The 23,131-nt window shown below is 38.3% G+C and overlaps 1 protein-coding gene across 6 annotated transcripts in view; it reads right to left on the bottom strand.

Annotated features, from left to right (window-relative positions):
- Positions 1–23,131, bottom strand: part of NALCN (sodium leak channel, non-selective) — a 314,412-nt gene that overhangs the window by 98,514 nt on the left and 192,767 nt on the right. For all 6 annotated transcript variants that reach the window (XM_041731319.1, XM_041731318.1, XM_041731317.1 and 3 more), the window contains one exon: positions 15,714–15,788. In XM_041731319.1, coding sequence (XP_041587253.1) covers positions 15,714–15,788 — 75 coding nt within the window. The remainder of the gene's footprint in view (positions 1–15,713; positions 15,789–23,131) is intronic.

The raw sequence follows: 23,131 nt of genomic DNA, 5'->3' as shown, positions 1-23,131 counted from the left end.
AGCTGCACACAGCTAAGGAGAGAAGACTTAAGGTTCTTCTCTCAGGAAGGAGGAGCATCAATTTGTAGACACATTTGTAGACACATGTCTACGAATTTGTAGACACATATCAAAACCATCAGAATAATTAAAAAAAAAACAAGTTTTGAAGGGAGAACTTGGAGGTCATGCAAATATCCTATTTCTTCTTCAAGTTTAACACTAATTTCAGCATCCATCAGTAGATCCCACCTGCCACAATTATAATTGTAATGTTCTAATGGTGATTTTCTATTTCCCTCATTTATTATTCTATTATTTCTATTTCTATTTACTTGCCACTATTCTGTGAGTAAGAGTTGCCACTTCTCTAGTTTTAAATTCAATCATTTATTTATACACAAGTGTGAGTTTTGGTTGTTTATTTCACTCTCTGGATCAATAATCTAATACTATCATTATTTATTTTATTGCTCAAATTGCTCTTGCTTTGGCTATTGGGGGCTTTTTCAGTTGGCTTCTCCACTCTTCTGATATACCTTTTTATTTTCCTTTCTTTTTAAAAGGTTCTTCCTTACTTTCTGGGCTCCACAAAATACTTAAGTCTTATCTTGTGTTTTCAGACTGAGCTTGACAATCAACTATTTCTCCACAAAGAGTCCTGATTTTCTTTCCTGGAGTATGGCATTTAGAAATGAAAATCTTGGCACTGGGTTTGCTTGTTGCCACTGGTATGTCACTGCTCCTAGGCTTACTCAAAGTAAAGAAAGAGCTAGCAAATACATGTATGTATATAAAATGATGTTATACATACATATTTATACCTAACAACTATGTATGTATGGATGGTCTTATGTAACCTTAGATCATATATATGAATCCATCCATGTATCTATATATCTGTCTATGTATCTATGTATCCATCCATCCATCTTCTATCTTAAACTGAGTTCATACTGATACTCCTACTCCAATCTGATGCTTTAGGGTTCATCTGACATCTCCGCTTTCCTTATCTGTAACTTCTTTCTCCGACAGCGTGACATGATCTGCAGTAAATTTCCTTATTTGTTCCACCTTAGTGCATATATAACTAGTATCAGGAATGGTATTTGTCATAAAATAAATACCACACATTAAATTGGAGGTATGGAAGACACATATATTGTAGTCCCCACGTTGGGGTCTTGAACCTCAGCTGTGCTCTGTTTCCTTGGCAATTCATGCATTTTCCAAGTACCATTCCTGAATATGCTTATGGCAGATTGTAGAGTTATTCAATTTTGCAGACTTTGATAAAAAGGGCTTATTAGATGCACTATGAAAATTCACGTTAATCAACATATTTTATGCAAAGCAAAATGGAAATAGGAATAACATCAAACCAAATAGCATGCACGTATATTTCTCATTTCCTAGAAATAATTTAAGTCATTCTTTTGTTAATATCGGAGTAAAAAATATTCGATAGTCATATGGCTGTGTGAGAATGCCAGACATGCTCCACCTCTCACTGTACCTACTATTGAGCAAGCACACTGAGTGGAATGTAAAGAAAGGATAAGATGAACTCATTAACCCTCAAGCATGTGGAAGCAGAATCATGAATAAATCAAAAGAAGATGGTTGCTGCTCTTAGACAAATTCCATAACTTTCTGGCCACCTTTTATTAAAAATTAGTTCAGTTAGATCTAGTCTCCTAGGTCTTCTGGTTCAAATCTTCCCCTGACCCCTACTCCACAGAGCTACAAGTGTGACTTCTGCTCTAGAACTAGGGAAGGAACACAGTCCCATCCTTTACAGCTCCACATCTCCTTTTGGGTCTAGTTTCTCAGAGCAGAGGCCAGGGTGGAGAGTTAGGAGAATAGATTGCCTTAGGAAACCAGCCACAGTTCAGGGTGGCTCTCTTTGTGGTTTGGTCTAGATATGGACCTGTTGAAAGATGATGGTTTTCTGTATGGATGACAAGCATTGTAAGCAGTCAGGGACATGAAATTCTGGCCTAGAAGGAATAAGGCTGACTAGCTGGACCAATCAGATCTTCTCTTGTTGGGAGCTTGAACTTGAGACAGAGAGAGAGTTGATTATTTGTAACAAAACCATAAGCCAAACTGACATGGAGAAAATCAGAGAGAGATTATTTGTGCTGCCTTAATGGTAAATCACTTGGAGTTCTTAAACATTTTTCTACAAGGTTATAATATCTATTTTCTTTCCACTCTATACTATCTCACCAGATTCACAATTTTCACTATTTTGTCTATACAGAGAACATCACTAAGACTGAAGAAGAATCAGAGAGGGTGAGGACTTTTGGCTGGTTTCTTCAATGACATAGCCCACATGCCTAGGACAGTGCCTGGCACATGGTAGGCATTGGGTATGTGAAGATTTCACTGACTATCCATGTTTGTATCTCTAGCCAGCCAGCCCTCACTCCTGAACTCTTGATGTGCATATGCAGCCATTAGGTGTCTGTCTCTGCTTAGGCCCAAACTCATCACAACATGCCCAAGGTGGAGTTGTCAATCTTTTCCTTCAGATAGGGCTCTGTGCTAATGTTTCCTTCTTCAGTGAATGTTACCATCATTCATCCAAGAGTTACCCCAAGACTCTCACTTATGTTCTTAAATCCAAACTCTCACCATGTCCCTGCTGATTTTACTTCCCAAACAGCTCTCTAATTTACTATCACCTCCCACCTTCAAGCCTTCTGAGGCTTCCCATGTTCTTAGGTCAAATGTAAAATTCTTTGCATGTTTCTCAGAGTGCTGCATGGTATGTGACCTGTTTGCTTTTCCATATTCACTTTAAACCACTTCACCCTGAACTTTCTATGTTCTGGTCATGCTGAACGCTCTTCTTTCTCTCTGCAATGTTCTCCTCTCCTCTCTCCCTGTCAACACCTTTATGAAATCACTGCTGCTCATCCTTTATAACTTAGCTCAAGTGTTTCTTTCTCCTTCCTCACCGCCCTCACTGCTCTCACTCCCATGTGGGTCAGTGTCCTCTATGAACTTCTCACTCAAATGGTGTTCTTTTCTGAAGAATGTTCATCTCAGTTTGTAAATATTTATTCACTACTTTGGTTATTTGATTTATGTACAACTCCTCCATTAAACCATAAGGTCCAGGAGAGCAGAGAATTTAACTGCTTATTATTATCTCTTTAGTACCCAGCCTGGGTACTTTTGAACAATGTAGGGATTCAAAGATTTGAGAAACAAATGAATAAGCAGATAATAATGCTTTGGAAAGAATGGAAAAGTATATAGGCTGAGACTCAGAACAAAGAACAGATGGACTGTGTTAAACCTAAGTCCAAAAGGAGTTGAGGCAATGACAACCCTTCCAGTGTACTCAGATTTGAGTTTAGGTACATATCGGTTAACACTCGTTATAGTCTCCACTCCTTATAGTCCTAACATAGCTACAAAAGAATCCCTTTGCAATTCATGAAACTGAAAACCAATTGTCTGTCATGCTTTTTCCTGAAAACTGTAACAATCCAGTTTCCATACTGTGAAAGGATCTAAAGAAAAAAAATTGCTGTTCATTAAAAAAAAAATTTGTTCTCTTGATTACAGAAAGCAAACAAGATAGAGTCCACACAGCTAAGCAACAGGCCTAAGGCTGGGTGTGCTGAATTTGGGCAGACTGAAGGCGGAGCTTCTCCTCCAGTTTGGGCATGTTTTCCCTACAAACCTTCCCATTTTCAAAATTGAGGGGTTGCCTTGTTGAGTGCTATAGAAAAAAATGTAATGAAAGTAATTTTGTGTTAGCATAATTGTAGAATGGTACAACCAACAACTCATCAATATAGGCAAGTCATTTCATATTTGTTTAAAGGCAAGAGAGCCTTAAGGTAATTCATAAAAAGTTCCAAGTGCCAGTGGAATGAGACAAAGATCAAGGTTTCTAAAAGTGATCTGGTTTGGGTCAATCATTCACAGAATGAAAGTCTGAAAAAGCTTAGAAGAACTCTTCTTCCAAGAAAGTTTCAAGTTCATAAAGCTCACTTTTTATGGACTTATTTGATTAAGGGTGAAGGTAAAGATTCCAACTGCTGAGAATGCTGCTCTTGGCTGGTGACAGCTGGCCTGTGTCCTGAGGAGTACCCGCTACCCCCCATTGTGCCATGCTCTCAGCTACTTACGTCCCAGCACCAAAAAGGAAACACTTCTTGAGGCCAGAGAACAAGGCTCTGGTGGTTGTGTTAGTTTCTGAGGGCTGTTGTAGCAAAGTACCAAAACTGGGTGGCTTAAAAACAACAGAAGTTTATTGTCTCATAGTTCTAGGGGGCTGGGAGTCCAAAATCAAGGTGTATGGGGGCTTGGTGCCCTGTGGGGGTTCTGAGGGTCTGCCTATTCCGTGCCTCTCTCTTAGCTTCTGGTGATGGTCAACAATCCTTGATGCTCCCTAGTTTGCGGACACCTCACAGTGTCTGTCTCTGTCATCACGTGGTGTTCCCATCTGTCTGTCTCTTCTTTTCATATCAGGACACCAGTCATAGGGGATTCAGGTTCACCCTAAAGACCTCATCTTAACTTGATTACATTTGCAAATACCCCATTTCTAAATAAGGTCACCCTCACACATACTAAAGGTTCGGGCTTCAACATACCTTTTTGAGGTACACAACTGAATGCACAACCAGAGGACATAAATTCTAAGACGTACCTTCTCTGTCTGATGCTCTGATCCCTAGCTATCATTGGTTTAACTCCAAAATTCTGGTCAGCTGTTTCCCCTTTTTGCATTGACTTCTGGATTTCTAGGCCATGTCTAATGCTGATAATTAATGCCCCCAAATTCTGAGCCTCTGTTGTGACCTATTGGTTTGAACTCTGATCTGAACAGTTTGCAGCCTTAGTCACTTCATCTCTTTGAATTGATTTTACTGCTGTTCATGTCTTTCTTGACATAAGAATTTATTATTAAACAAAGGCCTAACAATGAAGTAATTTCAGAAATAGCAGAGCAAATACTATGTAAGATGACCTCCTGAGATTTAAATTACGGAAAATTATGGGGAGCAATATGTAAATTGATGACTGTAGAGTCATTTCTGACCAAAAGATGGAGAGTGGCTTCAAGTGGAGTTACGTAACCTCAAAGGTTTCCAGGAAAGACCATTTCCCAACCCCCAGTTGCTAATGATTTGTAGCTTCTTGAGGGGATTGATCCTCTGGCCCCTGGGCAGCTCAGTGTTTCCTGGAGCAGCAGGAATTCTGGTTATCTGATGCCTCTAACTGCCTGGGATTCCCAGCGGTTGACCTTGTGAGTTGGGCAAACATCACTCTCCATGCATGCCACATGGAAAAGAAGGTTGCGTAGCCCTATGGTAAACAGTGTTGACATAACTAAAAACATTAAGAATTGGCCAGTAGTGTCTGTCTGGAAGCATTGAGGATGACAAGTCGAAGAAGAAAGGATTGGTAATCAGTCTTCACTTCCTTAGCTGTAATACATTGCTCATCTCCTAGAACCCAACTTCCACTCAAGTGCCTGAGCTTGCTGTCTTCACTGTTACTTACCAACTCCTTACTGCTAATATGGTTGCTATTTTTTCATTAATTTTTTTTAAGTTGTGATCAAAAGTTCAGTAGTGTTACAGCAAGTACATTCATCTTGTGCAAAAGACCCTCAGAACTTTTTCATATTGCAGAACTAAAACTCTGTAGACATTGAATTCCCCTCTGCCTCCTCCCATTGCCCCCCCCCCCCCCCCCCCCCCCCCCCCCCCCCCGCCAGCTCCCGGCTCTTAGCAGCCACCATTTTACTTTCTGTTTCTACAAACCAGATTCCTCTAGGAACCTCACGGAAGTGGAATCATATGGTACTGGCTTATATCAGTGACCACAATATCCTCAAGATTCATCCATGCTGTAGCATGTGTCAGAATCTCCTTCCTTTTTAAGGCTGAATAATAATCCATTGTATGCCTACACATTTTCTTCATCCATTCATCTGCTAATGGGCATCTGAGTTGCTTCCACCTCTTGGCTATTGTGAATAATGCTGCAACAAACATGGGTTTGCAAATATCTCTTCAAGACCCTTTTCTTTTGCATATATACCCAGAAGTGGTATTACTGGATCATATCCATTTTTAATTTTTTGAGGACCTTCATACTATTTTTCAAGGTGGCTGCACATTACCAGCAATAATGCGCAAGTATTCCAATTTCTCCATATCCTTGCCAATACTTTTTATTTCCTAGTTTTTTTAATAGTGGCCATAATAATGACTGTGAGGTTGTATCTCATTGTAGTTTTAATGATTAGTGATGCTGAACATCTTTTCATATGATTCTTGGACATTCTTTTATTTTCGTTGGAAAAATGTCTTTTCAAGTCTTTCACGACTTGTTTTTTGTGGCTGTTGAGTTGTAGGATTCTTTATACATTCAGATATTAACCCCTTATCAGATAAATGATTTGTAAATATTTTCTACCATTACATAGAGTGTCATTTCATTATGTTGATTGTTTCCTTTGATGCACAGATGCTTTTAAGTTTGATATAGTCCCATTTGTCAATTTTTTTTGCCTTTGTTATGTTTGATGTCATATCCAAAAAGTCATTGCCAATTTCAATGTCATGAAACTTTTTTGGAATGTTTTCTTCTTGGAGTTTTATAGTTGTAAGTCTTACATTAAGTTCTTTAATCCATTTTGAGTTAGTTTTTGTATAGAGTTTAAGGTAAGGGTCCCTCCCATATGCATGTGGACATCCAGTTTCCCAGCATCACTTATTAAAGAGACTTTCCTTTTCCCCTTGTGTGGTTTTGACATCCTTATTGAAGATCATGACATGAAGGTTTATTTCTGGGCTTTCTTCTGTTCTGGGCTTTCTTCTGATCTACAAGTCTGTCTTTATGTTAGTACTATGCTGTTTAGTTATTGTAGCTTTGTGGTATGTTTTGAGATTAGAGAACGTGAGGCCTCAACTTAGTTTGTTCTTTTTGGGACTTTGTTTGTTTGTTTTGGTTATTTGGGGACTGTTGAGATTCAACATGAATTTTAGTTTTTTTTGTTGTTGTTTCTGTTTCTGCAAAAAAGTACATTAGAGTTTTGATAGGGATTGCACTGAACCTATGGATCACTTTGGGTAGTATGGACCTTTTAACAATATTAATTCTTCTAGTTCATGAACACAGATGTCTTTCTATTTACTTGTGTCTTTTGTAACTTCTTTCAGCAATGTTTTGTCAGTTTTAGTGTAGAAATCTTTTACCTCCTTGGTTAAGGTTACTGCTCAGTATTTCATCCTTCTTGATATTATTATAAATAGAAGTGTTTTCTATGGTGACATTTTTTCACCTCTCTGAAGTCTTTGAGATTGTTGACCAGTTTCCTTCTTGAAACACTTTTACCTTTGGATTTGATGACAAACACATTCTGAACTTTTCTCCTACGCTTGGGCTATGACTTCTCATCCATATTTCAAGCTCCTCCTCATGGCTTATATGATTCATTTGTTGTTCCTCAGGAACCAGGGTAAACTTAGGAATTCTAAAGGCTTAAATTACCACCTTCATGTTGACTTTTACTTCTCCGTAATATCTATTTCAGCTCCAACACTCTGCTTAAGCTTTCAACCTTCTATCTACCCACTGACCTTGTCTCATAAATATATCCCAGGCATCTCGTGGTAAACATGGACAGCTTCCCCCTGCCCTCCTGCTGCCAAAATAAAACATACCAAACTTCTCTTTGTTCCTTCTCTTGTGCTCTCTGTCTTGGCACACCTCGGGCAATCCAGAAACCTGAGTGATACCCTGGTCTCCTGCCTTTGCTCTTCTCTTACTTCCAACTGGTCACCAAATCTTACCCTCTGTATTCCCTTCTCTATATTCCACCACCCCTGTATATTCTCTTGTCTCAGTTTCCTTTAGTTGAGGCTGTGATCACCACCTGGCTCAGGGCTGATGCTCTTATCATCAGTGTAGGGCTCCTTCAGTCTATTTTCTATTCTGAGGCTGGAATATAGGGGACATGATGTCACTCTTGGGCTTAAATGCCCTTAGAATAATATCTAAATTCTCAGCACTGCTCATAACTTTTCACCTGTAGTTCCCTGCTCATTTTTCCAACATGCCATTTCTCCTTTGCTGAACACCTGAATCACAGTGAACTTCTTTTTTTTAATATATTAATTTTTATTGGTGTTCAATACACAGTGAACTTCTAAAGGAAGACATTTCTTGCCTAAGTTCATACAGTTTGTAGGTGCCTAAGGTGGAATAACATGGGCTCTTTGACTTGAATCCAATGTCCTCGCCAAAGGACATCATGGTATCAGTGCAGAGAACCAGTTCCTTCATTCATAGTGGTCTCCAAAAAACCACTATACTTTTTCTTGCCAAAAGTAGAAGCTTGCTGTTCTCTTGGTCCTGAATATCCTCCCTTATGCCATTTTCTTCTAATGCCTTTCACTCAGATAGGCATTACTTCAGATTTCAGTCTACACCATACTTGTGAGAAAACACCTCTGATTTCATCCTCAAAGTTGGTTGTGTCTCCTATGTGCTCCCAAGCCCCTATATTATCTGTTTATGTATTACTTTCTCCCACCACCTTATAAGTAACTTAAGGCAGGAACAGTATCTTGGTAATCATTATGTCCCTTACCCCTAACTTGGTCATCATTATGTCCCTTACCCCTTCAGACCCACAATATCTGAAGCACAGAAGATAAACAGTCAGACTCCCAGATTATGAAACAGATCTAGTTTCTGAGCAGTAACATCCTATCTATGAAAGGGATACCTCATATGACCTTAGCCTGATGCTATTATATATTTGAATCACGCAGCCCTCCTCTTTCCACCCCCCCCCCCCATGATTCCTGGCGCACTACGCTATATTCTGATTATAATTTGACCTTCAGTCTATACATACACAGGAAGAGAATATGCTAATCTGCAAATGTAAGCACATCATCCAACCTACTTTCTAGACACGCATCTCATAATGAATGAAGGAACTGGTTCTCTGCACAGGCATCGTGATGTCCTTTGGTGAGGACACTGGATTCGAGTCAGAGAGCCTGTGTTATTCCAACTTAGGTATCTACAAACTATATGAACTTGGGCAAGAAATGTCCTTTGAGTGTTAGTTTCTGTGTCTTTAATATTCAGCATAAAATCCAATAATTTAACATGTGGTGCCTTGCATGAGGTAGTTTTCGATGGGTGGTATTTACTATCACAGAGTTACATCACTTATGTTACACTAAGTTTAATGAATTTACTCATGGGCAAAATGCTGGGAAGACTGAAGGCTTGACCCAGATCAGGAGACAGCAATCAGGGCTAAGCTGAATGGCACAATCCCCAACCATGTGTCTCTATGCAACTGTTCTCCATCTGGAAACACCTCAATATAGACACAGAGCAGAGATGAAAACAAAAGCTCCCAGGTAAGGCTGAAGAGAAACATTCCCCTAGAGCTCATATTTTAAAAGGAATATAATTTAAAAAAACAAAGGCCTAAGAGAGAAAAGCTCCTTTACATGTTCATCCTCACTATGCAGTGGATACTACCAAAGACCAAACATCATCAAATTTGAACCAGGATTCAAATGAGACTTGTTACAGCATTGGGGAGACAGTTTTAATTTCAGAGTTTTGAATTTAATCTAAATAGACTATCTATACTTCCCCTTTCAATGATTCTTTCCCCGAGGCATCTCTGTGGGGTTTTTTCCCTTAGTTTAATGAATTTTATACTGCTTGAAAGAAGACCCTTTATAGCTGTCTTGCACTGAATTTGCAAAAATCATTAAAGCTGTGAGGATTTTCTTCATTTTCAAAGTTTGCAAAACCCCACCTACATTCTCCAGTGTCTTTGCAAGGTCATTGTCACTGTTCAGAGGACAGCACTGGGTCAAGGAAATTTTTAGCTTGTATGCAAACTGATTTGGCTTCTCAGTAGCCAAATTACACATTCACAGACAACCTCATTTCTGGTCAATTTTCTGATCTTATGTAGAAAATCATTACTTGCCTGTATCTTTATTTATATCTATACTTGTATCTATGTCTATCTCCATTTCCAGAGCCAGTGTTGGGTTTAGGGTGGTGAAAAGAGAAGCAAGATCTCTATTTAATTAGCTATGGGAGCCATGAAAGGAATGCTACTGCTATATTGCTGCCAGGAACCAGTTGAGTCTTATATACAACACACCCAGAAAGCAAAAGATGAATTTTACATGGAGCATCATTGGCATGGTTTTTTTAGAACATTGTTTATTTTGAAGAGTGACAAAAGAAAAGCTACCTTAGTGGCTATTAAGGCATGACACTGGTGATACCATGGGGGTGGTGGTGGTGGTAGTGCTGGTGGGAACAGGTACTTTAGAACCTCTCAAAATGTGTCCCAAAGGAGCCCTTTTAGTATGCCCCTCTGAATCCTATTTTTTTTAAAATACTTTTCTCCTTCAAAATGCCTTTATTAAGCAATAAATAATTCAATGTTTCTTTTTTTTCCCTTACAAGAAGGCATATATGAAGAGACTTCAAAGCTTTGGCATAAGGGAAGTTACACCGCCACCTAGAATTTGCAGATTTCCAGCTAAAAGTTTTATTTTTTTTTTTATTTTTTATTTTTTTTAGCTAAAAGTTTTAAAGTTGGCATTTGAGTTGGCACACCTGGCCTGACATTGGGTGCACGGATGATTTCTTCTAGGCTTCCTGGAGTGTTAAAAAAAAAAAAACAAGGCAGCTGGCTTCATACTTTCTCTTGAAGAGTTCTGCAGGTCAGCAGTCCTCAGGTGGAAACCACTGTCTCAGAGGCCAAGGATGTGGCCAGAAAGTGATGGGGAAAAGATGTGCAGCATGCTGCTACTTAAGAAGAATGTGATTCCAGGATTCCACCAACAATTGATCATGCAGACTGCACCGGCCCTCAGGGAGCTTCTCCCTGGAGGGCTCTGGTGTCCTTTGCCATCTGGCAGCCTGACTTTATTATTTTCCTAACTCTGGATTTGGTCCCTCTGCTCCCCCTCCATCACTGGGTTATGGTCATAAGTGCTCTTTCCTTTAATTTCCTATCTTGAATGCTGTCCTAGTGTCCTACTTCACTCGTTGCTTCTTATCTGTTCTAGTTTCTTCACTGTACCTTTTAGCTCTCTCCTATCCCACTCATCTTCAGGATATTTCCTCCTCTGCCAAGTGTGACAACAGACTTTCTCTAACAGCGTTGTGTAATGTTTCATATTTAACCCCTCCATTTTAGAGGTGACTCGCACTGGCTTCGATTACTCTTGAAAAATGTCTATGAACCAAACATTTATATTTTAACACAACTGGTTTTTACCACAATCGTAATAAAATACATTAAAAGTCTCTGGAGGCCTCACTGAAATGTAGTATATTGCAAGTGCATTGGGTCTGTGTCTAAAGAGGCTCCTTGCTCCAGAAAGTCACTGAGAGAAGAGGTGCCTTGGGCAGCATCTGCCATCATGTGGAGTGTATGGTAAGCCTCTGAGCACTCACCTGCTGCAAAAGTCCTAACTCCAGTGGCTCTGATTAAATCCTCTGCTTTTGCAGGGGAAACAAAGAACTATTTGGGATAATTTTAGTGATTGGGTTGCTTAATTCACCTTCATTCCTCAGAAAACTGCCCCTCACACCACCAGTTATTTCATGAATATAATGATGTTTCTGTTATCTAAAATATGATTATTTTTAGACGGGTAATTGATAGTCCTATGAGTGAGCCTCCACAATAGGCATGACTTATGTTTGGCATTTTCACAACTTTATTGTGACTCAATAATAGATCCTAGGCTTTAGGTCCGAATTACCTCAGTTCGAGTCCTAACTTGGCTGCGTATTAGCTTTGTGACCTAAGATAAGTTACTTAACTTCTCTGTCCCTTGGTTTCCTCATCTGTAAGATGGATATATTAATAATACCTACATCACATGGTTGCTGTGAAATTTAAATAAGTAAAAATAACACAGCACCTAGCACTGAACAGGTCTGACAAATGTTACTGCATCTATAAGAACCTACAGATTAGTTGGTGAAAGGATAAAAGATGAAAAAAGTTTGTACTGAATAAGGACATATTATGAAATATATAGTGTTGTCTGGAACTTAAAATGTTAAGAAAATCAAATCACTTTTACATCTTCCCCATTCTATTTTCTATCTGGGAGTAAAAATAGAGTATATGCTTTTAAATCCTTAAGGGCTGAGCCTGCACACAGAAAACTAAAAAGTATTTCGGGTCATATTTTTATTGGAGGTCTGCAAGAAGCTGTGAAAAACAGGCTGAAGTTTCAGGTATTCACACAGTTATATGCATATGTGTATGAAAGTGCACACGTGTGTGTATGTGTGTGTGTGGGGTGTATTCTTGAAACTATGTAAATAAGACTCACCTCAAAGGCCAAGATCACTGGAAATAAGGGGGGATATAAAAAAATGACACAGTTTGTAAAAACTCATGAAACAAAATATTCTTATACAAAATGGAAGAAAATGAATAGGACATTTTAATTTAGTATGATAATATTTGGTGAGTTTCAAGTATGAATTAGTAAGTGAATTTAATAGATAGGTGGTGCTAGTCTAATCATGACCAAAGAACAATGTGAAAAGTACTAATGAAAATAAATTTGCTGTTTTATTTATGGTTGAAATTTTCAATGTTCAAATATCTCTAAATATTCAAAGAAGATATTTCAACTTGTAGGCTGACATAATTCAATAATCAGCTCTGGTATACAGGATTTCCAGAAATACAAAGCATCTCTAATATACAGCAAGTGATTAAACAAAAGCCATTTTATAACTAATGACAGATGCTTAAAGCAAAGCTCATATATTAAAACTATATAGCCCAGAAAGAAAGTCATGTCAATTAAAGTCTTGGTTTTTTTAATTGTTGGTTTTTCACTGGGGTCAGATAAAAAATATATATGTTATGTATATATTACATATAATATCAAATATTAGTACATTTGAATTCATAAACTTGAAAAGAAATTGCCATATAGATTTATTTTACTTCTTTTTAGTGGAAAAACTATTTTACAAATGTGGGCTGGAATGACATGGAATTTTAATTGGCCAATGTTTATTTAAAACCATACAGAACCTGGTTGTATCACCAGTTTAAAAAAAATAGAATATTTTTCATTTTATCCATAGAATACACATTTTAATGACCTCTTTTAGGGGATATTAAAAAAATCTATGCACAGTAAACATGGTATACAGGAAAATCCACATCTAAATACCAAATTTGTAAGGCAAAGACTAAGGTAGTTTGCACAACAGATTTTTATTAGTTATGTCTAATGATATGGTTGGTCAGTTTCAATTTTGAACTCCCTAATTACGTATTTCTGTAACTAGAAGCTGCATAAAGCATTTGCATGAATGGCATAAAAGAAGTTCCCAAATCTCATTTGAATAACCTGTCACTGTTGCTGCAAACTGAAAAGATCTGGAAGAAATCATTTCCACTATGCCCAGAGGGCCATTTTGCCTGTGTAGCTAAACGACAGGAAAGCACTTAAATCCTTCCTTGATATGCTCACAGTGGGCATCCTTTTTATCAAATATATATTTTTTCTTTTATTGACTACCCTTGGTTAAAAGCACAGACTTTGGAGATAAACAAAAGTACAAAGATGAAATGCCTAAAGTGACTTTAAGATATGTAAATGACAACAAAGCCATTTAAATAGGTTATGTCTTTGCTTTCATTAAAAAAGAAAACTCATATGCAATTTGAAAATTCTGAATGTGTAGGGTCTTCCTAGAATTCTAGGTAAGACTTGTTTTATAGCCTTCGTTCTTTGTTAACATCCTAATTGTTAGTGATGGGGAGGGTGATCCAAGAATATCTTATCCTCCTTCTCAGGCAAGGGGAGCAAAAGCAAAGATAAGCTATTGGAACTGTATCAAACTAAAAAGCTTCTGTATGGCAAAGGAAATCATCAACAAAATGAAAAGGCAACCAACTGAATGGTAGAAGATATTGCAAATGATGTATCTACTAAGAGGTTAAATATGAAATATTCAAAGAACTACTAAACACCCCCCAAACCCAAACAGTATGGTTAAAATAAGGGCAGAGAAACTGAACAGATATTTTCCCAAAGACATTTATATGGCAAACAGACAGATGAAAAGATGCCCAACATCACTCATCATCAAGGTCACGCAAATCAAAACCACAATGAGATATCACCTCACACCTGGCCGAATGGCCGAAGTAAAAAACACAACAAACAAGTATTGGCAAGGATGTCAAGAAAAAGAAATCCTTGTGCACTGTTGGTGGGAATGCAAACTGGTGTAGCCACTGTGGAAAATACTATGAAGCCTCAAAAAATTAAAAATAGGATTGCCATATGATCCAGTAATTCCACTACTATTTCCCCAAAGAAAACAAAAACACTAACTTGAAAGGATATATGTGCTCCTATGTTTACTGGAGCGCTTACAAAAGTTAAAATATGGAAGCAACCCAAGTGTCCATCCATAAATGAATGGATAAAGGAAAGGTCACACACACACACACACACACACACACACACACACACTGGAATATTACTTGGGCATAAAAAGGATGAGATCTTGCCATTTGTGACAACATGGATGGAACTAGAGGATATAATGCCAAGTGAAACCTGTCAGACAGGGAATGACAAACACCATATAATTTCACTTATATGTGAAAGCTAAAAAACAAAACAAATAAAAAAACAGAAACAGACTCATACAGAGTACAAACTGACGGTTGCCAAGGAGGAGGTAGGGAAAGGCAAAATAGGTGAAGGAAATTAAGAGGTACAAATTTTCAGTTATAAAATAAGCCATGAGGATGAAAGGCAGAGTCTAGGGAATATAGTCAATAATATTGTAATAACTTTGTGTGGTGACAGAGAGTACACATATGGTGAGCATTGCATATATAGAATCGTTGAACCACTATGTTGAACACCTGAAGCTAATATAACATTGAATGTCAATTATATTTTAATAAAAAAGAATATCTTATCCAGTGTCCTTTTCTCACACCAACTCTACCTTTCAAAGGGTCTCTAACTCTTTGATAGAGCCAAATACTTAAGCCAAGTATCTTCCATGCGACAGAAACTATGAGAATGGTCCATCATGCCTGTATTGTTCTGCCATCTCATATAACCTACACACATTTTCATTTCCATTTTTTGGATATGATTATCAATGCTATAATATCCAATCTGTTTTCATGCATAACTGGGCACACACAGTTGATCATTTATTCTATTCAATTTCTTATGATGACTATGGGCACCAAGACTAAATTCTCTTTTAGTGTCTAGAGGTCAGGCAAGTTGATGCTTAATATTTTTATGATGATGATCAAAAGTATTACACATAATTATGCAAAATGGCAATCTGGCCCTGAGGCATTTCATTTTCAAACAACCTTCACATAATGGCAGAAGAATAGTCACCAATCCAATTTCCTGTCATATATCCATCTTATTTTTATTCAAAATAGTAATATGAAAATATTCCTAAGATAAGTATAGAGCAATAGAAAATTTTCTTTGTTGATAATGGACAAAAGTTAAAAAATTTTGCCAACTTAGACTGCTTTAATTTCTTAAAATCTATTTTTTTACTTTGAAGCTCTCTTTAACAGTATCTGTAAGCATGTTTTACCCTTATTTTTTTTAAATGGAGATTTAAGGAATTCCCCACACATTACTTACTTGTTTAAGCTTCTTTAGATCTTCATCAAGTTCTAAGTTGTCCAAAATAACCGCAACAAACAAACTCAGGAGGATCTATAAAATGGTTAAATAACAATGAAAAAACCCACATGCCGTAAATATCAAAATATTATATATATATGATATAGAATATCTACCTAAAATATATACTATATAGAATGCATTAAATAAAAAATGAACATATAGTTGTGAAGCATTGCATAGGGATTTTAAGGTATTTATCACAAATATGTTAAAGGAAATGCATATGTTACCTGAAATAAACATATAAAATATTAATTTGCTTTATGTAACCGATGTAAAATGGAAATTAAGAAAAATTTTTAATAGCTCAACAGTCCCACTTATGAGACTATATCCAAAGAAAATAATTTAGGTAGTAAAAGGCTTTATATACAAAGGTGCTTGATAGTTATTTGTAATAATGATATATTAGAAATATATCATTATTACAAATAACGTCTAACCTTACATAAATATATAACACAGTATGCAGATCTCGGTAATAAAATTCACACAGCCATTAAAGATTCCCATTGTGGTAGCTAGTCTCCGAGAGGAGACTTGGTGTTCACACTCTTGTGAGCCTCCTCCCAAATTGAATACAGCTTGGTCTGTGTAATTGGTTACGGAAATGATTGTGGGTGACTTATGAGGCTAGGTGATAAAGACATTGTGGCTTTCAGTTTGCTGCCTTGGATCACCCACCCTGGTGGAGGCCAGGTGCCATGTTATGAGGGCACACAAGTGCCCTAGGGAGAGGTCCCTGTGGTGATGAACTAAGGTCTCCCACCCTGTGAATTTGGGTCCATCTTAAAAATGGATCCTCCAGCCCTTGTCAAGCCTTCAGCTGACTGCAATCCCGCCAACATCTTGACTGCAAACTCATGAGACATTCTGAGTTAAAAACACCCAGCTCAGCCTGTCCCAGATTCCTGACCCGCAGAAAATATGTGAGAAATAAATGTTTATCGTTGTAAGCTCTTATTGTCCATTATTTGTTATACAGCTAAATAACTAATGCACTCATAAATTTTAATAGTATTAAGAAAACGCTCACATTGCAATATTAAATAAGAGTGTACATGGTGGAAGTGCAAGGGGGTACAAAAAAGAAAAATAGAGCAAATGCTAGAAGGAGGTACTTTAGAAATGTTAATGGAGCCTGCCTTTGTGGAAAACAGACTTCTCCCCTTTTGTATTTCACCACATTTCACAATTAAAAAAAAAAAGGCTTAGGCTTCTTTCGGAATGGGTAAAAAAGGGTAAAAGAAAGCAAGCAACAAAAAAGTAGAATTAAAAAATATTTAATTTTAGTCCCTTTTCTTTTTTTACATTTTTAAATTTAAATTCAATTTGCCAACATATACTATAACACCCAGTGCTCATCCCATCAAGTGCCCTCCTCAGTGCCTGTGAGGTTTGAATTTCCTAAGGTTCCACATTCATTGGATAAATCTTTTTCATTCTGAACTTAGGTTCCTCCTTTCAATTTCCCTCTTAAGAAATTATTCCTATTTGTTAATATTATATGGTTAAGCATGAAGGTAAGAAAGTTAAGGCAATTTAGTCATGACTTTTAAGTACCAGAGAGATTTATTATGCAAAAGTAAATAGCCAGCACTTTTCCAAACTCAATGAGTAGATAATAAAGGGAAAATGAGCCACCAAATATTATTAGACTTTGACAATATATGCTTGCCTTGGGACAAGTGCCAGTACCCTTCTATTTAAAAGCCAGGTCCTCTGGGATCCTACCAGAACTTAAAGAAGATACAGAATAGTCTAGATGACAGATTTTTACTGATGTCACCATGTCTGCCACAGCATGGACATCTAGGCACAGATCTATTTGGCATTCCTCTAACCAGACATTATTCTCAACAGGACCATTCACAGTCCACCTTGCATGACCTTGATATTCTCATCAGCAGCAGTAGCAGAAGAAGAGTGTACCTTCCCCTATAGTCTCACCCCAAATTCAGATGTCCACCTGAAGGTCTCCTGCCTGGAGTAAGTGCTGTTGTAGACCATTTCCATCACTCATCGGGTATTTGACCAGGCAATACTCTGTCCTAATTTAACCAATTTTCCTATCTTCCCAATAAAGGATACATACAAATCTATCTATCTATCTATCTATCTATCTATCTATCTATCTATCTATCTATCTATCTAATCTATCTATCTATCATCTATCTATCATCTATCATCATCTATCTATCCCTGATAAGAGGGAAAGTGATGATTCCTTCCTTTTCTTAGAGCATTTTCTTTAGAAAACTTGTCTTCTTTTGCAAATTCTTCCTTTGCCTCTTTGAGATCTTTTTATAAGCAAAATAAGGGCAGCCCCAGTGGCGCAGCGGTTTAGCGCCACCTGCAGCCCAGGGTGTGATCCTGGGGACCTGGGATTGAGTCCCATATCGGGCTTCCTGCATGGAGCCTGCTTCTCTCTCTGCCTGTGTCTCTGCCTCTCTCTTGCTCTCTCTGAATGAATAAATAAATAAATCTTTAAAAAAATAAAATAAAAGCAAAATAAGTCTCACTTATTTTACAACCCAGGAATGGTTTTCTCGGGGGGGTGCAATGTCTTTGACATATGAATGTCTGGCAGACAGCACCCTATCTATTTCCCTTTACCCTTCTCGTGGAGGGAGGGGAGTGTCACTTAGCAACCTGGTGCCATGTTGCAAAACTACCCACTTGTCTTGAAGAGATCAGTTTCCTTTTTCTTCTGGATAAAAGGTAATTAGCTATCACAGATGGCCACCCCAATTACCAGGTGAATTTAGGGGGAACTCTAACAAATGGTGCTGTCAAGCCTTCTTATGTGAGGCCTAGTTATTTTCATCTTGAGGACACAGATGTAACGTGGCGATATGTATACAAGGTGAGACTGCTTTGTCTTTGCGGTCTCTTTAGCGGGTTGCCTGTGATGCCCACTGCAGTCTGGATTAGTGCTGATTCAATAATAAAGCTATTTTTTTTTCCTCATCTACCGTGGTGGAGAGGTTTTCTGGGTTGGCAGGATATTTTATTTTTAATTATTTTCCCAACACCACACAGATGGCAGGCTACTTAAGGACAGTGAGGTTATGTTATTCGATTAAATTCGACAGGCAGTTGATTGGGCTCCATCGATGTGTCAGACACTGACTGGTCAGGAACACAAATAAGATATTGGGCTCACTGCTATGAAGTTTACAATCAAATTGAGCAGCCGTTGGTTGGCAGCTGGGAAGAAAGAATGCCATGGTGGGAGACTTCAGTTAGCCACCAGACACTGAGTTTTGGGGTCCTTGTCTGTGAAATATTATGGATAATAACAACAAGAGATGAGTGAGTTGCAGTTTATCCCCTTTATCATTTAATCTTCTGACAACCCTGTGGTGTGGTACAGCCTGTATGAAGATATACAGACATAAATTTAGATATGCAAAACTAAAATAATTTTCTTGGTATTTCTACAAATGGATTTAATTTAGTCCACAAATCCTCCATTTGCTTGATGGCTGAAAACTGAATCTTGCTATATCAATTCAATTTAGTCCTTTCAAGCTCAGTTACATTTGAATAAATGCTCCTTTTGCTGGCCAAAGGTCAAGGGTGTGCTTGTCATCAGTGTCTGGTCCACTGGGCCATGTGGCCTGTCCTCTGTCCCCCATCATGGGCAGTGACAGTGCCTGTTTTGGGGCCTCCCTGACTTGATCACCAATTCAGCTGCTGCAGCTCCTGCTAAGAACTGATTCATAGTGACACCCTCTGTGTTAGTTTCCTAGGGCTGATATAGTGAACCGCACAAGCTTGGTGGCTGGAAACAATAGAAATGTATTCTATGATAACTCTGGAAGTGAGCTGTCCAAAATTGGGCTGTCAGGACGACCATGCTCCTTCAAGAGGCTCCAGGGGAGGATCAACCTTGCCTCTTCCAGCTTCCAGAGGCCCTAGGTTGTCATTGGCATGTGGTGGCATCCCTGCAGCCTCTGCCTCTGTCTTCACATGGCTTTCTCTTGCTTCCCATATCTTGTCTTCATCTATTGCCTATAAGGACACTTGTCATTGGATTTAGGGCTCACTTAGATAATTCAGGATGTCTCATTTCAAAGAACCTTAATTTAAACACATCTGCAAAGACCTTTATTCCAAAGAAGGTCAAATTCACAGGTGTGGGGGTTAAGAAGTAGACACATCTTTTTTGGGCTCCTCATTCAAATCCCTCAACTCTCCATCTGGTCTCTAGCTTGGGCTGTTGTTCTCACTCTAGTGTTGTTCCTACACACTGGCTGTCAACATTCAGGGAAGTCAGAAAGTTCTGCCATGCCAGGTGGGAATGGAGACAGACTTGTTCTTGAGCATCTTTCAGGCCCCTTTCTCTTAGAACTTTATAGACCTTCAACTCTGCGCAGGGCAACCCTCATCCATGTGGGGCCTCCAGCAGGGCTCCTTCCCCTCAAAGTTCTGACGAAAAATGGTGTCAAGTCATAGATGTGGAACACATCCAGGTTGGCACCAATACTGCTGCTGCTCTAAGTGTGGCTGCCCCCCTACCTGGGACACACACTGTACCGCCCTGCTTCCCTCAAGTTCCATCCTAGAAAATGTTATTTCTTATCAGAAAGGAAGAATGTGAAGGGAACCTGGAGTGGGGGCTGAGAGAGAGGCTCACACGAGTATGAAGACTGGCAACCAGAAAGTCAACCCAATCAGTTATCAACACATTTAGTCCTGTGCCACCTGAGCACTTAGACTTCTGAGAGCTGATTGGGGCCAATGGGCCCAAGTGTGTCTTCTGAATGCTACTTATTTAAGATGGTGAGGCATTGATAAAGTCCAACCATGCACTACCAAGTTATCAAGATACCAAGGAGAAAGGTGATTTTAGCAGGAAGAGAATTATAAGAAAGGATTTCCAGGTGGCACATGTGATGACAAGACCTTGGAAGCATGTGGCTTCTTAGGGGCCTGGTGGGTGGTTAAGTACCACAGAGCTCAGCTCCCAGAGACCAGAGACGTAGACCAGAGGCATGGCAGTTTACCCCAATGCCACCAAGGGAGCTTGGGAGGTGTGAGAGTGAGGTTGTAATAATCACTAAGTAATGACATTAGCTTTCTCTCTGTTAATTTTTTCCTCCCAAGTGTAATTTTTTAATGCATAATGTAGTTATTTGAAATTGGCTCACTGAAACAGTGTCTAGACAGTATAAAGTACAGTTTGACAAAGGGCTATTAAATAAATAAGGTCTTGTTACTTAAGAGAAAAAACAGTCATTTGATACATTCTTCCCAGAGGAGAGAGAAAGAAAAGATCCTCTCAGAGCAGGACAGAGAGACAGACATAGGATGCTCCCTACAGTTTCTACTTCCCAGGCAGATAGAAAAGTTTTCAGGGTAGAAAGAAGGCAAGTCACAAAAAGGAAAAGTTTTGGCTTTGCTAGGAAAAATGTGGAAGGGGTTGTGTGGTTTGAAAGCCTTGCATCTACAGAATGAAGCAGGTGGGAGGGAGTCTGGGTAACACAGTCACTAAATGAATATAAGAGAAAGTTCAAAGTTTGCTTTTCATTATCATTAAACTTGAGTTCATTCAACAAATATCTTTGCATGTTTAGGAATCACTGCTTAATTAACCTGACAACATGATGGCACACATGTGAAGCTGTATTTAAAAATCTGTGTGGAGCTGGCATTTCCTCTGGGAACTCCACTTGGACAAGGACTTTTAGCTTGGTCCCCGTCACCGAGCATCGTGATACAGCGGTGACTTAGCACTCAGAGTGAGAGGTGAATCAGGTCTGGGTCTTTGCCTATTTGGAATGGAAATAGGGGGTGCAGGAGAGGCAGGATTAGCTGCTGCGATTGAGAAGAGGTGAGAATTACTTTGTAGTTCTTTCACAGACTCTAATAAGGTGGCAGTAACTACTGTGATGAAGAAACAGAAGTGAAGGGAGGCTGACAGGTCCACTCCCGTCTTATTTAATTTACAGTGTCAATGAGACATTCTTTTCCTATAGACCTAGTGCTGTGCATATTGGGCAGAGGGTGCGTGCTGGTCTGGGTGTTCGTCCAGAAGTCATAGAACTGGGGGACGAGTCTTAGTTCTGAAAGCAAGAACTGTTCTCCGATTCCTTCAATTTTTTTTTCATTTGTTGGTTCTGTTTTTATAGAAAGCTGAAATAATGGTCATGAATATTCTGAACCCATTACATTGACTCCTGAATCTTACTTCCAGTGTTTATTTACAGGTGGTACATGTACCACAAGGTTTACCACAGCCATTACATGTGATTTATAGGTTTATATTAAAATGTGATTGATATAATATATACTTTCTATAGGGACTCACCACACTGAGTCACAAGAGCTTCATTTCCATAAAACACTCTTTTTACCTTTACACTTGGCCAATTCTAAATTATGCAGTCAACTTGCTCTGCTTTATTTATTTTTTTAAAATTTAGATTTACATAATACTTGAATTATGTGGCACAGAATACTACATCACAATTTTTTAAATGGTGCATTTTCAGGGGGGAAAGAGGCTAATGGTATAGCCCTTCATTTCCTCTTGAGCTTTGTTAAGGCACATATAGACTTTTAATGCAGTGGTATTTAATTTCTGCAATGCCTTATTTTTTTTTTTCTGCAATGCCTTAAAAAAGAAGTTCATATATATTTATGCTTTGGCTACCAGCCACTTTTAATAGGTCTATAACATTCCATTATATTAATATGCAACACAAGTATTTGTTCTACCATTTTGCAGATAGTTCTACCATCATAATAGTGATGTAATACAACTACTTTCTTATTTTATGAGCAATATTGATACATTGTGAATCACCAGTTTCAAAGAAAAACTGCAGAATAATGATTAAAATATCACAGGTGTCTAATTCTTCTACTTTGCTCAGATTATAATGTCCATTCTTAAGATATTTTTAGTATTGACAATGAATTTAATGGGGGAAATGCCACATATTAAGTCTCTGGAAGCCTGGCAAATCTTGTTCCTAGAATTTTTATGAATGACATATCAATATATTGGTGGTATTCTGACCTTCTAGCTGAGTGAATTTCAAAGCATCCATTTCCAGGTTCTATATGGTTCCTGCCCCAGTGTCGGTATTTGGCCACCACAAAATCTTATGACTGCTCTTTCCCTCTCTGACTGCTCCTCTCACTCCTTAGACTCTACTGAAAAAGCCAGATTCTCTTGAACTAAGGGTTTGCTAGGTATTTGCTATTTTTTAAGTTTTATACATTCAGCTATAGACAATCTGTCTTCCTTCTTTTTTTTTTTTTAAAGATTTTATTTATTTATTCATGATAGACAGAGAGAGAGAGAGAGAGAGAGAGAGAGAGAGAGAGAGAGAGAGGCAGAAACCCAGGCAGAGGGAGAA

Source organism: Vulpes lagopus, chromosome 16, assembly GCF_018345385.1.
Source record: "Vulpes lagopus strain Blue_001 chromosome 16, ASM1834538v1, whole genome shotgun sequence".
Classification (NCBI taxonomy): Eukaryota; Metazoa; Chordata; class Mammalia; order Carnivora; family Canidae; genus Vulpes; species Vulpes lagopus.
Note: the sequence above shows the minus strand (reverse complement) of the source record. Positions and strands in the feature narration are given on the sequence as shown.